Below are 12,771 nucleotides of genomic sequence, written 5' to 3' on the forward strand. Positions count from 1 at the left end.
TACGTCCAATAAAGCAGACAAGTCCAAGAGAGTATTGTAAAGCTGAATGATAGTGAATACTCAAACAGAAATACACAGCGGGAATCTGTTACCCTAAACCTCCTTTATCGAACAGCCTACGATAGGATGGTGCGAGCACCTTTCAGGATGAACAAAAGCCTGCCTGCATTTCCTGTACTATACACAATGGAAAATGATAAAGCAGCGGTGGGCCTCATTATACCTGTTTTGAGCATGACTGTGGCAAAGAAGCTATTGCGTTTTGTGTGCTGTCCTCCTTTCAACAGGGAGGTGAACGGACTTGCCGGTTTACCTCCTTGCTAATGAAAAGGTAGGCTGTCACACTCTGCTAGCCAGCAGCGGAGAGGGCAAACCGAAAGACAGAGTCGGAATAAGACGGTGAGAAAAGAAGGAAAAGGAGATGGAGATAATTTGAGAAAATGACAGAAATGGATGGCCATTGAGCTCAATTGAAATGAGGCGAATTTGGAGACAGATAGAGGAACACCAAGCAAGAAACAGGCAGAGATGGTCAGCATATTCATTAAGGAGTGCTAATTAGAGTCGTGGACACACCCATTAACGGCATGACTCATCCCAGCTCTCTCTCTCTCTCTCTTCCTTCATCCCTTTCATCTTTGAAGTCTCGGGGAGTCGGTTTTTATTTCTTTATTCATTTATTTTTTGAACTCACAAGGGCCCACTGGTGGATGAACTGACCTCTTTCTTTCAAAGGGAGAGAGAACTTTAAGAAGAGAAGATAGAATGATGCAGAGAGAGAGAAATAGACAGATGCCCTCCCATGATATTTTATTCTGTAAAATATTTAAAAAGGATAAGAAAATGTAAAAACCAACTCTGGTCCCTTGGTGCCTCTGTGCTGTTTGTATAGTTAACAAGAAAGCAAACTAAATGTCACACCTGCAGTAAAGCGCCTTCATGTGTAACCATGTACAGCACCTACTGTCATTTTACCAAGAAAGTATCATATTGGTCCAACAATTTTCTGGGCCGATCAAATCAGAAATAAAACACAACTATAAAAAATGTCGAAGGCATCACAGTTGTGCCAGAGGCTTCAATGTCAACCACCAGTCAGTGGTAATGATGAAGCTTAAAGAGCTTCATTTCTACTCCATGTTATGCTATTGTGTCACTATTGCAAAATTTAGAAACAGTGGACTGTATCACTCAGGCCCTTCAAGCGGGAAGCACAGAGAGGACATTTTTGGTTTTTTTAGGCGATTTCGGTTTTTACGCAGCTTAACTCCACTGTAGATGAGGTGCTACAGAGCTGTTAGGTGCCTCTCCAAACAAGCCAGCCACATGAACTCTTCTGTGTTTTTCTTCCAGGAGGATGTTGCCCACTGAGAATAAGCTCACCTCTCACTCAAAGTATCGCCAAATTATTCTTGGTTGGTAGGATTTTAGAAATATGGTGAGTCCTAGAAATTTCAGACAAGTATTCAAAGCACATGAAAGCAAATTCTGATGAACATATGACCAAGGTCTGTTATTTATAGTGACAGGCAGATCTCCATGGGTTCCTTGGGTACTCGTCCTGTTCAGCCTCGTCCTTTCCTTTCTTCTTCATTTAAAGTCTTCAGAAGAGATGAAACCACAGGCACTGCTTCAAGATCCCAGTTATGCCCTCAGGGTAAAGCATGAAGGTCATGTTCTTCATCAATATAGCTCCGAGTTTAAAGGGCTAATCATTTAACTCACGCCGGAGCTTCAAAACACTACCACCTGGTTCAATCAGGATTAATCACGTCAAATAAATCTTTAACCCGCATGAAAAATCTAAAAAAATAAATAAACCTGTGGCAAAGGAGGCTGTAACAGAGGCATTACAAATGGTGAAGCTCTTTACTATACTAAGCTCACAGAATGTCCATATTTACATTGAAGAAGAAGAAAAAATAAATAAAAAGAAGAATTAAAAAATCAACACAGATTTCCAAAATTGGTTTAAACCCTTAAAGTATTAGAGAGAAGGAACATTGACATTTGTCTGCATTTACATGACTTTGTAATCATGAATGAATATTTTTGTAATTACATGACATTTTAGTAAAGCCAAATGAAAAAGGAAGGCTATCTAAAACTACTTTTAGTCTGAATGGCACTTGTAATACAAGCCTTGAAAATTAAAAGTCCTTGAAACAATAGTTTATCTATCATTGAAACAGGCACAAACAGAGAACCTCAAATGAAATTGTACACACTGGACCATTAAAAGTTTCCACAACACAGTTTCATTTTCAGTTTGATATTCAGCCAACTCAATTTTGCAGAGTCAAGAGAGAAAGCCATTAACTTGTCAATGCAGCTGCAGGGGCAAATAAAAATCTGTTGCTGCATGTACTGAGAGACCAGTGTCATCCTAATACATTCAGCTCCCAGAGACAGTAAATAGATCTTATTTGACAACACAATTAGACTCAGCATCACGTTAATCTCCTTAAAGCAGGTCTCTGTCTGGTAGTCACAACACACCTGTTCATAAGCAGTTTAAAGTACACAAATGAAACTGCAGAACAGCGAGCGCATGTTCTTTATAAAGGGCAGCCACGAAGAAGAAGTGCTGCGATATATGGAGTAGATAACTCTAAGATACCAACCACAACACATCGATGTGCTTATCAAAAGATTGACTAATTCATTAGACTTGAATGTAGAACTGGACTTTCTTAGAATGGCCATGATGAGGTATATTGAAATGTACGCGTGGATGTTAAGACGGCATGAGTGCGTGAACTCCCACCTGCCAGACTGCCAGGCCTCTGCAGTGTAGCCGTAGCGTAGAGCTCGTGGGAGATCTTGTACTGGTCAGAAGCGTGGTGAGCTGCCAGTCGTTTGGGAGACAGAGTGGCATAGCTCCCTATGCCCGAACTCATCTGCAAAGACAAGAGGTTTTTTTGTTGTTGTTACTTTCAAATATTATAAATTCACTCATTGTAAATGATCTATTGGTGAAATACTTCTTGTAAGATTACAATGTTTTGGCAGCTAAATATGTAAAATATTTGTCAATATCCAAGTGAGGCTTATAAATTCAAATGTTTCACTATGTGTGAACCATGTGACCACTTAGAGTTAGGAATGTAATTTTCATTGAAAACACCCATTCACAAAATACTTTTCATCACGCTACAGTGTGAGATATTGAACATAAGCAACCAACAAATTTACCTCAGGCTCCAGGGTTTAGATAAGGTGCTATTTGAAGATTACCCACTGGATGAAGTTTAATTGACATGTATAGATTTTTGTCTGAAGATATGACTCAATCTGTAATTGATCTGGAGGTACAGTAACGCCATTCTTTGTCATGATTAAAGATCCGACAAAGCACAAAATGAAATAATCTTTGATCGAACAACCAGCCGGTTAGCATCAATTCAATCAGACTACACAATATCATAGTTACATAGAATGGTATGACTGTCAATTACTGTTCAAGAAATACCAATACTGGGCATTAGCACTGTAAATATTGTACATTGAAATATAATCTTTGTACTATTATGCTGCTTATATTAGCTATTGAATATGCTCCCTTTAGGTAACATCATCAGAGAATCTTATCCTAATTTTCACAGTTGCTCTGATGATACGCAGCTGTATATTACGCTTGAGCCTGAGGATGACAATGCCTTGTGTCCCATGACTACTGGGATGGCTGCAGAAAAAAATTGTATGAGCGTTAACTTCTTGAAACTAAGCAAATATAAAACTAAAATACACATACATTTTCACACATAAAGAAGGCAATCAAAACAGCTTTTTATTACTTAAGAATGATTGCCAACGTTCGGCTCTCAGATCTTCTATAACACTGCTGGGTCTTTAAATACTAAATACACACAATTATACGCACAAGAGAAAAAAGGCAGCACAGCTTGCTTCAAAATGATCGAATACCCTACCGAACGCTTTAAGAGATGTGGACTCTGTAAACTTTATTAATCGACAACTGAAAAATGTGGCCTATAATTTATGACATTTCAATTATTATTATTATACAGATATATATATATTTCTTTTTATATATTTTTTTTCCACTAATTATCTCATTTGTATTATTCTTGGTGGTCTTATTTCACTGTTTATCTACCTGTGTTATATATATATTTTTGTAAAGTACTTTGAGCTAACAGCTTTTGCATTAAAAGTGAAGTTTTTATCACTATTATTATTGTTTTAACTCTACTACAGTTGCAGCTGCCTTGGTTTCACTCATTAGCAATGTATTACTATCAGTAGCATTTGCAATGCAATGTGAATGCAGGGTGCGCATAAAAAAGTTGGCACCTAATACTCCGGTAAGACTGTAACATCCTGTACCTGGTGAAGAGGGGACGATGATGAGCCGGCCCCTCCCCCCGCTGCTGTAGAGTTGGGTGGAGATGCGACCCTCAGGGGAGACCCGCCCCCTCCTGCAGTTGTCACAGCAGCTGTGGTGCTGCAAGACAAAATCACATATACTGTAAAAACAATGCTTGTATGTGACTATGTTATAGTCACTGCATGCCGAAAGGCACTCCAAAGGTAATTCTCCTTTCCATTCTCATCTGTTCAATTACAGTCACTCATTGTGTATTTATCTCTCCTCTCTTACTGTCTGTAAAACCTATGAATGAGACTAATGTGTTAAATACAGTCATCGCCTTTTTCCACCTTCAAACACATCAGTGTTAACACACCAATACATCAAAGTCAATAGCAATGTCACAGTCACTGTGGTTTTCTACCTGTATGACTTGGCCAGTCGATTAGCAGGAGACTGTTTGCTGGGAGAGGAGGAGGAAGGCAGGCGCTGAGTGGTAGAGTACCCCGGAGCATCGGAGGCTGATCCCAGCCGTTGAAGTTTACCTGGGGAACCGGGTCCTGAGCCTCCACCTCCTCCAGACAGAGGGGAACTGACACGCTGGGTGGGTAAGGTGGAGCTGGAGTAGTAGATCCCTGGAGAACATGGTAAGGGAGAGAGAATTCAACAGACGGGGGAAAGCAAAAGAATGAGTTAGAAATGTAGCGATGCTTGCAACAGTCAGCCTGGGTGGGGGTCTTAAAAAGGATGTCGCCTAGGAACTCTATAGCTCCGCTGGGGGACTTCAATATTCACATGGTTAACAATGGAGAAACCAGGAGGAAAATGGTTGGCCCGGGTGCTGTTTTGTTATTGGACTTCTGTGCTCATCATGGATTGGCCATAACATTATAACATGTTTTGATCATTGGGTGTTTCATAAGTGTACTTGGTAGATGCCTTAGGCCAAAGATCAATGATCGACTTTGTGGTAGTATCATCAGATCTGTAGCCCTACCATGAGAGAGAATTATACATACTGCAGGCTCGAAAAAAAAACATTCTGCTAGTGGCAAGTTCTTTTGTTCCAATTCTCATGCATGTCTGTCAGCGTCTCCAAATGTCAGCTCTGTGTATTCACAGTGAGTTCTTACCTGACCCTGCCCCAGTTTGTGATTGTTGCTGCTGGGCAGCACGGCTAGATGTCACCTGAGGGGATGTGGGGTAACACAGAGCAGGAGATGGAAGAGGAGTCGTGACAGGGAACACGGGATGAATAGAGTGAGGGATTAGTGGCGGAGGGAGAAGTTGGGAGGAGGGAAAGGGAGAGACAGAGTTAATAAAAACTGTATAAAAAAAGAAGAAAGAGTAGTGGCCATCAAAAACTTTTTCATGCACAATGAGTAGAGTCAAGCCTTTGAGGAGCTCGTACTGAAATCCCAACAGAAATCAGAGGGTGATTCAAACAGACTCATAGAAGCAGGCAGAGAAGGCCTAGGAGTTCAGCAGACTGAAATCATTTCTCATGAAGCCTTGATTCACCACCTACTCAAAGTGGAGGGAAAGATTACACAGTCCGTCGTGTATCCATGTCTTAATATTTATCATCTGTCATCTCGTAAACCACAATATTCACAAATACTTTAAATATCTGAATCGTATACAAAAATCAGACAAAACATAGAGACAAAGACATTTGTTTTTAAATTACTTGTATTGATTTTTGTAACATATAGAAAGCTATGAATGTTATACAATGTAAGTCACAAAATCTTAGTCTTGGACCGATTTTAAAGGAGGTCAGAGGAAAAAAACAGTCCCGCTACCTACAGTTTTGACTGAAAAATGCAATTAATTCCTAAAAAGGTTGTGCCAGTGTGTGAGGCAAAGTTAGAGCATGAGAAGCCTTTCTACCACACATCACATGCTGGTCCATCCTAATATATCCTCCTTAGTCTCCAGAGGCAGTCGGGGAGAGCATATGCCGGTGCTCCACTGAGTCTCATATAGCCTTATGTTGATGCTTAAAGCTGTAAATGGGTAGGGAGACACTTGGGGGGATGTCACTTCAATGAAAATAGCTGGTCCACCATAAAAGCTTGCCCACCGTCCTCTACTGGCACGCATTACGTATAATACGATAGGGAGCGGAGCGTTTGACGGTATTGAATAACATTTGGAATACTCTCAATTTCATACACATCAGGAGAGACTAACAAATACCAATGTACACGGTTGAGTGTTCGACATTATCTTTATCTGCTGTGCATATCTGATTCTGTTTCTGTGAAATTGTATAAATCAAGCCCGAGACACACTTAAACACACATGGAAAGACGTATGCAAACACACACTTACAAATGTAAATGACCGCAGACATATGATCATCCAATAACCAGTGTCTCACAACATGCCAACACACATCCATCAACAATCTAGAGTACAAGGCTATACGTTTGTACATAACAGGTTGCAGGTTTGTATCTTTGCAGGTGTACAATTGTGCAGAAAGACTATAGAAAAAAGCATTCCTGCTCAGCAAACCTCCCTTGGGATAAATAAAGCATCACACTCACAGGCACATCATCTCCAATTATGTTGTGAAAGGCAGTTTCTGGTTATATTTCCCTGCTTTGCGAGGAGCTAAAGCGTGTCTGCGGAAGACAACAGGCTTTTGGTTCCAGCACTGCTTTGTTTGCAGAGGGGTCATGGAAAACTGATTTATCTCTGGTTGAGTGGATTAGCGGTCTCTTTCACAAAACCTGACACACAGTTTATGGAGGCAGGTAGAGTACCAGAGACAAGGAGACACCGAAAACGAAAAATAGAAAATTGGTAAAACGAGGAACTGGTAAAATACACAGTGAGCTATGGTGGTTTCTATATGTCGTCTTACATGTTCCTGACTCAGTAACATGCATACACTTTGTCGATGTGTTGTCTATATGTCAAAGCGCTTATAAAAGGGTACAGTATAGCATTCGACCTTGAGTTGTGGATACACCCTGATCTCAACACACAATAAGTAAACCATGATGGAAGCTGTAACTTAACCTGGCTTAACTACAAAGGATGGGCTGAATTCTACTCTCAAACCAAAAACCCTTGATGTACTGGCAGAATTATTACCACAGTCAAAATCTGTGGCCATGAAGTCAGTGATTTAATAGTGGTTTGTATTTAAAATCAACTGTGAGCGCACTAGAGTCCTGTGCAGTTTGGCCACTACCAACCGCTACCTCAGCGTGTGTGTCAGCTCATGCCCGCAACCGCAAAAATTCCCTTAATAAGTTAGTCAATAACAATTATGTCAATACCACATAATGATATTTGTGTTTTTGATAAAACAGCACCCCTGCCGGCATCTCCAATAACAATTGACTATGTCCACTTCTATGCTTGCACCATATTTTGCCCCATTTATCTCTTTTTCCAACTCTTTCTACTACTTCAGCGGCCCCTTTATAGAAAGTTAAGCCAAGAATGCAGTTTAGGTCCTTGCCATTTATCAAGCAATGCTGTTCAGCTCCCAGCAATACATGAAGCAGTACAGTCCAGCTTCCAGCTTTTCAAACAATGCAGTTTAGCTCCTGGCTGTCAATCCAGCCTTACAGCTCAGCGCCAGCTTCTCAGCATTCAGTCAAATAGTACTCTCTAGTTTTCAACTTTCCTCTAGAAAAGAGGAAAGCTGGTGTTACCAAGACGTATTACATATATGTAAATAGCATAACTCAAACTGCCGTAATTGCTATAAAACACGGGCACATTTTAGTTTATACAATCCTCTCAGGCTAATGTCCTGCTTACTTAAGCTGGAAGTTTTTTGTTTTGCAAAGCAGTCATAATCTTAGGTCGCACAAATGGCTTCAGTTTAAAGTATCTTCACCATCAGTACAGAGGCGGGCAAAACAAGCCTGTTCCACTATGGTCCTTTATCCTGGAATGATCTGAAGGCAAAGCTTAACCTTGAGACCCTTATCTCTTTAAATGATTTGTAACTTAGAATAATGGAAGAGGTCACTGCTCGCTGCAGTTTCTTACATCAACAGAATTTAAAATTTCAAACAAACACATGTGCTGTCTCGTGAATGGACTGCATTATGTAATGTATGTTTCTTCTACCTATTGTTGCTGCTGGAACAACAGCTTATTAGATACAGTCTTTAAAAATACTTAAGTATCTGAAATGTCAACGCAACCTATGATAAGTGCACATGAAAGTGTGATAAATGAACATTGTCACTTGATGTTTTTGTTTGAGGGCACATGGAAAAGGTTTTTTATCAAATGTGTCTTGAAACAGTCAGAGATAAATATTACACGGTATTTGAGCTGCTATCCAGACGAGTGTGCACCGTAAAAACCTTCTATATAAGTCCCCTGTGTTGGTTTAGTAGGTTATGAAGCCAAGTGAGAGATCTAAGGCTGATGAGCGGCGGGCCACAAAACTGAGTTTAAGAACCCTATAAATACTTGATCTTACGTGATTGTGTTTTAGAATGCATATGTGCTACAGTCATCGTGATGCAAAGTGAGACAGAAGTGGACTTCTGACTGATAAAGAGGTGAGCAATTAAATGAATAGATAAACAGATGGATGGGTGACTCACCGAGTAAATAAATGATGAGTATAGATGACTTGTTGGCTGAGTTCACTAATAAATAGAAAGCCTGGCAGACTGTGTGAGGGAGAGCACTTTCTCCATCCCCTTCTATGTCACCCTGCAGTTCTGCTTCTCTTCTCCTCCAGTAAAACACTGGGATGTTTGAGGTGCCATGTATCCATGCATTATTAAAGCAGGTCCTCTCAGGGTTATAAATACCCCTCAGAAGAGAAGTAACCCTCTCACTCTCCCTGAAACAGTCACTTGTGCAAACTTTTGTACACACGTGGAGTGCAAATTAACACCCCCCCTGTGCATATGCATGTGCACATGCCTGGAAGCACACTAACAAAAAAAACCTGCATGTGCTGCACATGCATGCAAACCGCACCTGTCTATCAGCACTGGCTTGCGTAAAGCTATTCATGAGCAACAAGCCCCGTTGACAACACTGGCCCCATTGCACTGACAAGCCCAAAACATCAGAAAGGAGGGTACAGACACACACACACACACACACACACACACACACACACACACACACACCGATGTTCACATAGACAGAGATGGTGAGCAGAGAGGACAGGGAGGGAAAACGGGGGGGAGAGAAAAGAGGACGGGAACACTGCAATACAAGGGGAACAGAGGACAAGAAATAATTCAGAATTCAGACTACAGACAATAAAAACTCCCTTTGCCTTATCTCTCCATCCATCTAAAGCACATGCCTGTCTATCTGTTTTTTTATCTTTCGGTGTTTGCCTCAAGTATGTCTTACTTATCAAGGGAAGGAATGGGAGCTCTCTCTGAAACCATCTCTTTAATGACTGTTGGGACGGTTGGGAGGGGGGGGAAATGAATGAATGTGTTCACAAAGACAAATTCCCTTCCCTTCACCTTCCTCTCCTTTCTCTTTCAAAGGACACAGGAACACGGGTACACAAACACACAAACACAGATTTTCACACACACATGGCAAACCAGAAACTAACACAACACAAAAAGAACCCACCAGTTCACGTCATCGACACCTTATTGAAAACATGCATAGGCTCTTCAAAGATATAACAAATGTATTCTAAGAGCTGTAACCCTTGTTAAATAATGCTCTGGTTTATAAATATTGACCTTAAATATTCCCTCTTACTTTCATTTCATAAACATCTATCACAAATGGATAATTTGCCCCAGACACCAGCGATGCATTTGAATGAAGCACTGCAGCTGCTCACTGATTTCGCAGATACGTGCGTCTCTGTTTCAAAGTACACATCTGTGTGTGTATTGCCATTGAAATATTAAGGACGTGGAAATTGGAAATAATTGGCTCCTGTAGGCTGGAAGGTAATTAGGTGGGTTTTCTCTCTTCATCAGCACACTGCTGTGATTAATATGTGACTTTATCTTCAGCTTTATTTTTCAAGTCCTTATAAACAAGACACTTGCTGAGATTTCTCTGTGTGCATTTAATCATCTCCTCATTTTGAGTATCTGATTTCCCTCTAAACAGCTTTGAGGAACTTGTCTAACCCCGTGTCTAACCTCCTCCCAAATACAGACAAATATGCTATGGATTGCTTCAAAAGCCAGTTACAGTGACTCAGCCACTTCAGTAAGACTAACAAAATGGGATTCTACATAAATATGTACTTCAACACACTGAACAACTGGACCCAACTGTGATGTCAAACAAATCCGCATTTGGTGAGCGCACTGAGAGTTGCATGTAGCTGGAGAAGCGCTATGCAAGATAGTGGGTAATAAGAAAGGGGGTAAAGGAAAAAGAAAGGCAATGTTCGCTCAGAGGACACCAGAGGAGCTAAAAAAAATCAGCATATACAGTACATCTCAACTCTTTTTCTCGGTATGCCTTCCATGAGCAAAAGCACAATGCAGCTGATATAAACAGTGGAGAAAACTCACTTCAGGTGAGTTACTTTCAGAGTCAAAGTCCTTAGACGCCAATTATTGAATTGTCTGGCCATCAGTGTACTTTAAAGTTTTCAGACACAGACACTAAAGTTTACACAAATGGACTGTGTTAGACTTCGTCGTTTTTTTTCATCATCATCATCACACTTCCACGCATCCTCAGTAGCATCTATGTACAGCAGTGTTTCCTACCTGGTTGTAGCTGTGCACGGCTCCTCCAACCTGCCCGCTGCGCTGAGGAGTTGCTGCGGAGATGCTGTCGCTACGGGCGAGGGTCTGGTTGCTATGGTAGCTGGCAGAGTACTGGAGCGAAGCCTCCGGGGTGGAGTTGAGCTGCAAGGAACTCTGGGAAAGAAGAGCCGGTCCTACCGACAGAGAGAGAGAGAGAGAGAGAGAAGAGTTGTGTATGGTTGGGCAGTTGGTGGGGGTTGAGTTGAGTTTGTGCATGTGTGTGTGTGTGTGTGTGTGTTCATGCGTGTGTGCGTGTCCATGTATAGTGAGAGAGTGAGCAGAGAGAGATTAAGAGTGAGAAAGAGAGGGGGCGTGAAGGGGGGCGATTGAGAGGCGAAGAGTGAAATGGGGAAGAGAGAGAGAGAGAGAGAGAGAGAGAGAGAGAGAGAGAGAGCAGCAATTTAGAACAGATAGTGCAGCAGTGCAGCACTCCGTGAGTTGGAGATGGCATACATAATTTATTAGCAGAGGGAAAGAGAAACAGAGGAAAAGAGAGAATGGGAGGAGGAGGAGGAGCAGGGAGATGGAGAGGATGGAAAGAGGAGGGCTGAGAAGAAGAAAGTTGTAATAGATGGAACACCTAATAACTTGATTTGCTACCTCCATGTTCACTTTTTACCTCGTTCTGTCGACTTGAGCAAAACTTCCCTTGACCCCTTGTGGGAGACATAAGGACGTTCTGGTTAGGAATGAATCACTTCAGATTGTCTTATTTCTTTTGTTGTTTAGTAACCTTTGCAGGATATTAGAATATGGCGTCATAAATCTCATTGGCGGGAGTACACTCCGTTCACCTTCTCATGCTGTGCACACGGAGCTTATATTGATCGGGAATGAGAACATCACAAGGCAGTTTGTAATACGAACCGTCTCCCAGACTGTGTCTAGAGTGATGAGTTTAACCGAAGGAAACAGTTTGAAACCACTCGATAGCCGGTGGCATTTGTGTGAGCCGTTATTTAGGTTACCATGGCGTGTGTTTGTTAGTGTGGTTTTGTTGTATTGAAGAGCAGTTAGGTCTGTGACCTGTTCACTCAGCGCTGTATACATATTTCATTATGTTGCTATTTTTATCCTCTCCGAATACAAATATGTTCAATATGTGTAGTTGCAGTTATGAAGTGTAAGGACGTGAAAACTATGATGTCTCTGGGTTTTTTTTTCATACTTTCCAAATTCCAGATTTCTAAATATCATGAATATGTCCTTTTAAGTCTACAATGAGTGTCTTCCCCAGAGCTCACTGGCATGTTAGTTTCTTCTTTCACCCAAAATAACAAAGACCCCCTCACTATTATTATTCTCCCTTATCTGTTCGCTTGCTCTCTCTCTCTCTCTCTCTCTCTCTCTCTCTCTCTCTCTTCCCCCAGAATTCCTTTCTCCTTGTGAGTCTGTGCGCTGTGAACCAAGATCAACTCCTCTGCTTCTTGCCTTCACAAAAGACTTGTCTTTTCTCATCTCAATTCATCCCTTGCTTTTTATGAATTATTAAACAGCACTTTGAGTTACGCAGACTGAGTGGGTGCTTCCGAACTCATCATTGCTCGGCCTTGGTGTTTGTTATATTGTGTGCGCTGTGCGACAATAAAACTGTGTGCGTCTGTTTTTCGGCGTTCATAAGTGTGACGCAAAGCGTGTTTGTGACGATTGGAAAGTCATTAGGCCGGTCGATGGGGAAATTGTTATTGTGTC

The 12,771-nt window shown here is 41.3% G+C and overlaps 1 protein-coding gene across 1 annotated transcript in view; it reads right to left on the reverse strand.

Moving 5' to 3' along the window:
* Positions 1–12,771, reverse strand: part of ctnnd2a (catenin (cadherin-associated protein), delta 2a) — a gene marked incomplete at its 3' end in the record, with an annotated part of 228,686 nt that overhangs the window by 107,773 nt on the left and 108,142 nt on the right. Inside the window, exons 8-12 of the mRNA XM_079181443.1 lie at positions 11,041–11,213; positions 5,467–5,521; positions 4,758–4,968; positions 4,351–4,468; positions 2,768–2,900 (exon numbers count right to left, since the gene is read on the reverse strand). Coding sequence (XP_079037569.1) covers positions 2,768–2,900; positions 4,351–4,468; positions 4,758–4,968; positions 5,467–5,521; positions 11,041–11,213 — 690 coding nt within the window. The remainder of the gene's footprint in view (positions 1–2,767; positions 2,901–4,350; positions 4,469–4,757; positions 4,969–5,466; positions 5,522–11,040; positions 11,214–12,771) is intronic.

This window comes from Pholis gunnellus, assembly GCF_910591455.1.
Source record: "Pholis gunnellus genome assembly, chromosome: 20".
NCBI lineage: Eukaryota > Metazoa > Chordata > Actinopteri > Perciformes > Pholidae > Pholis > Pholis gunnellus.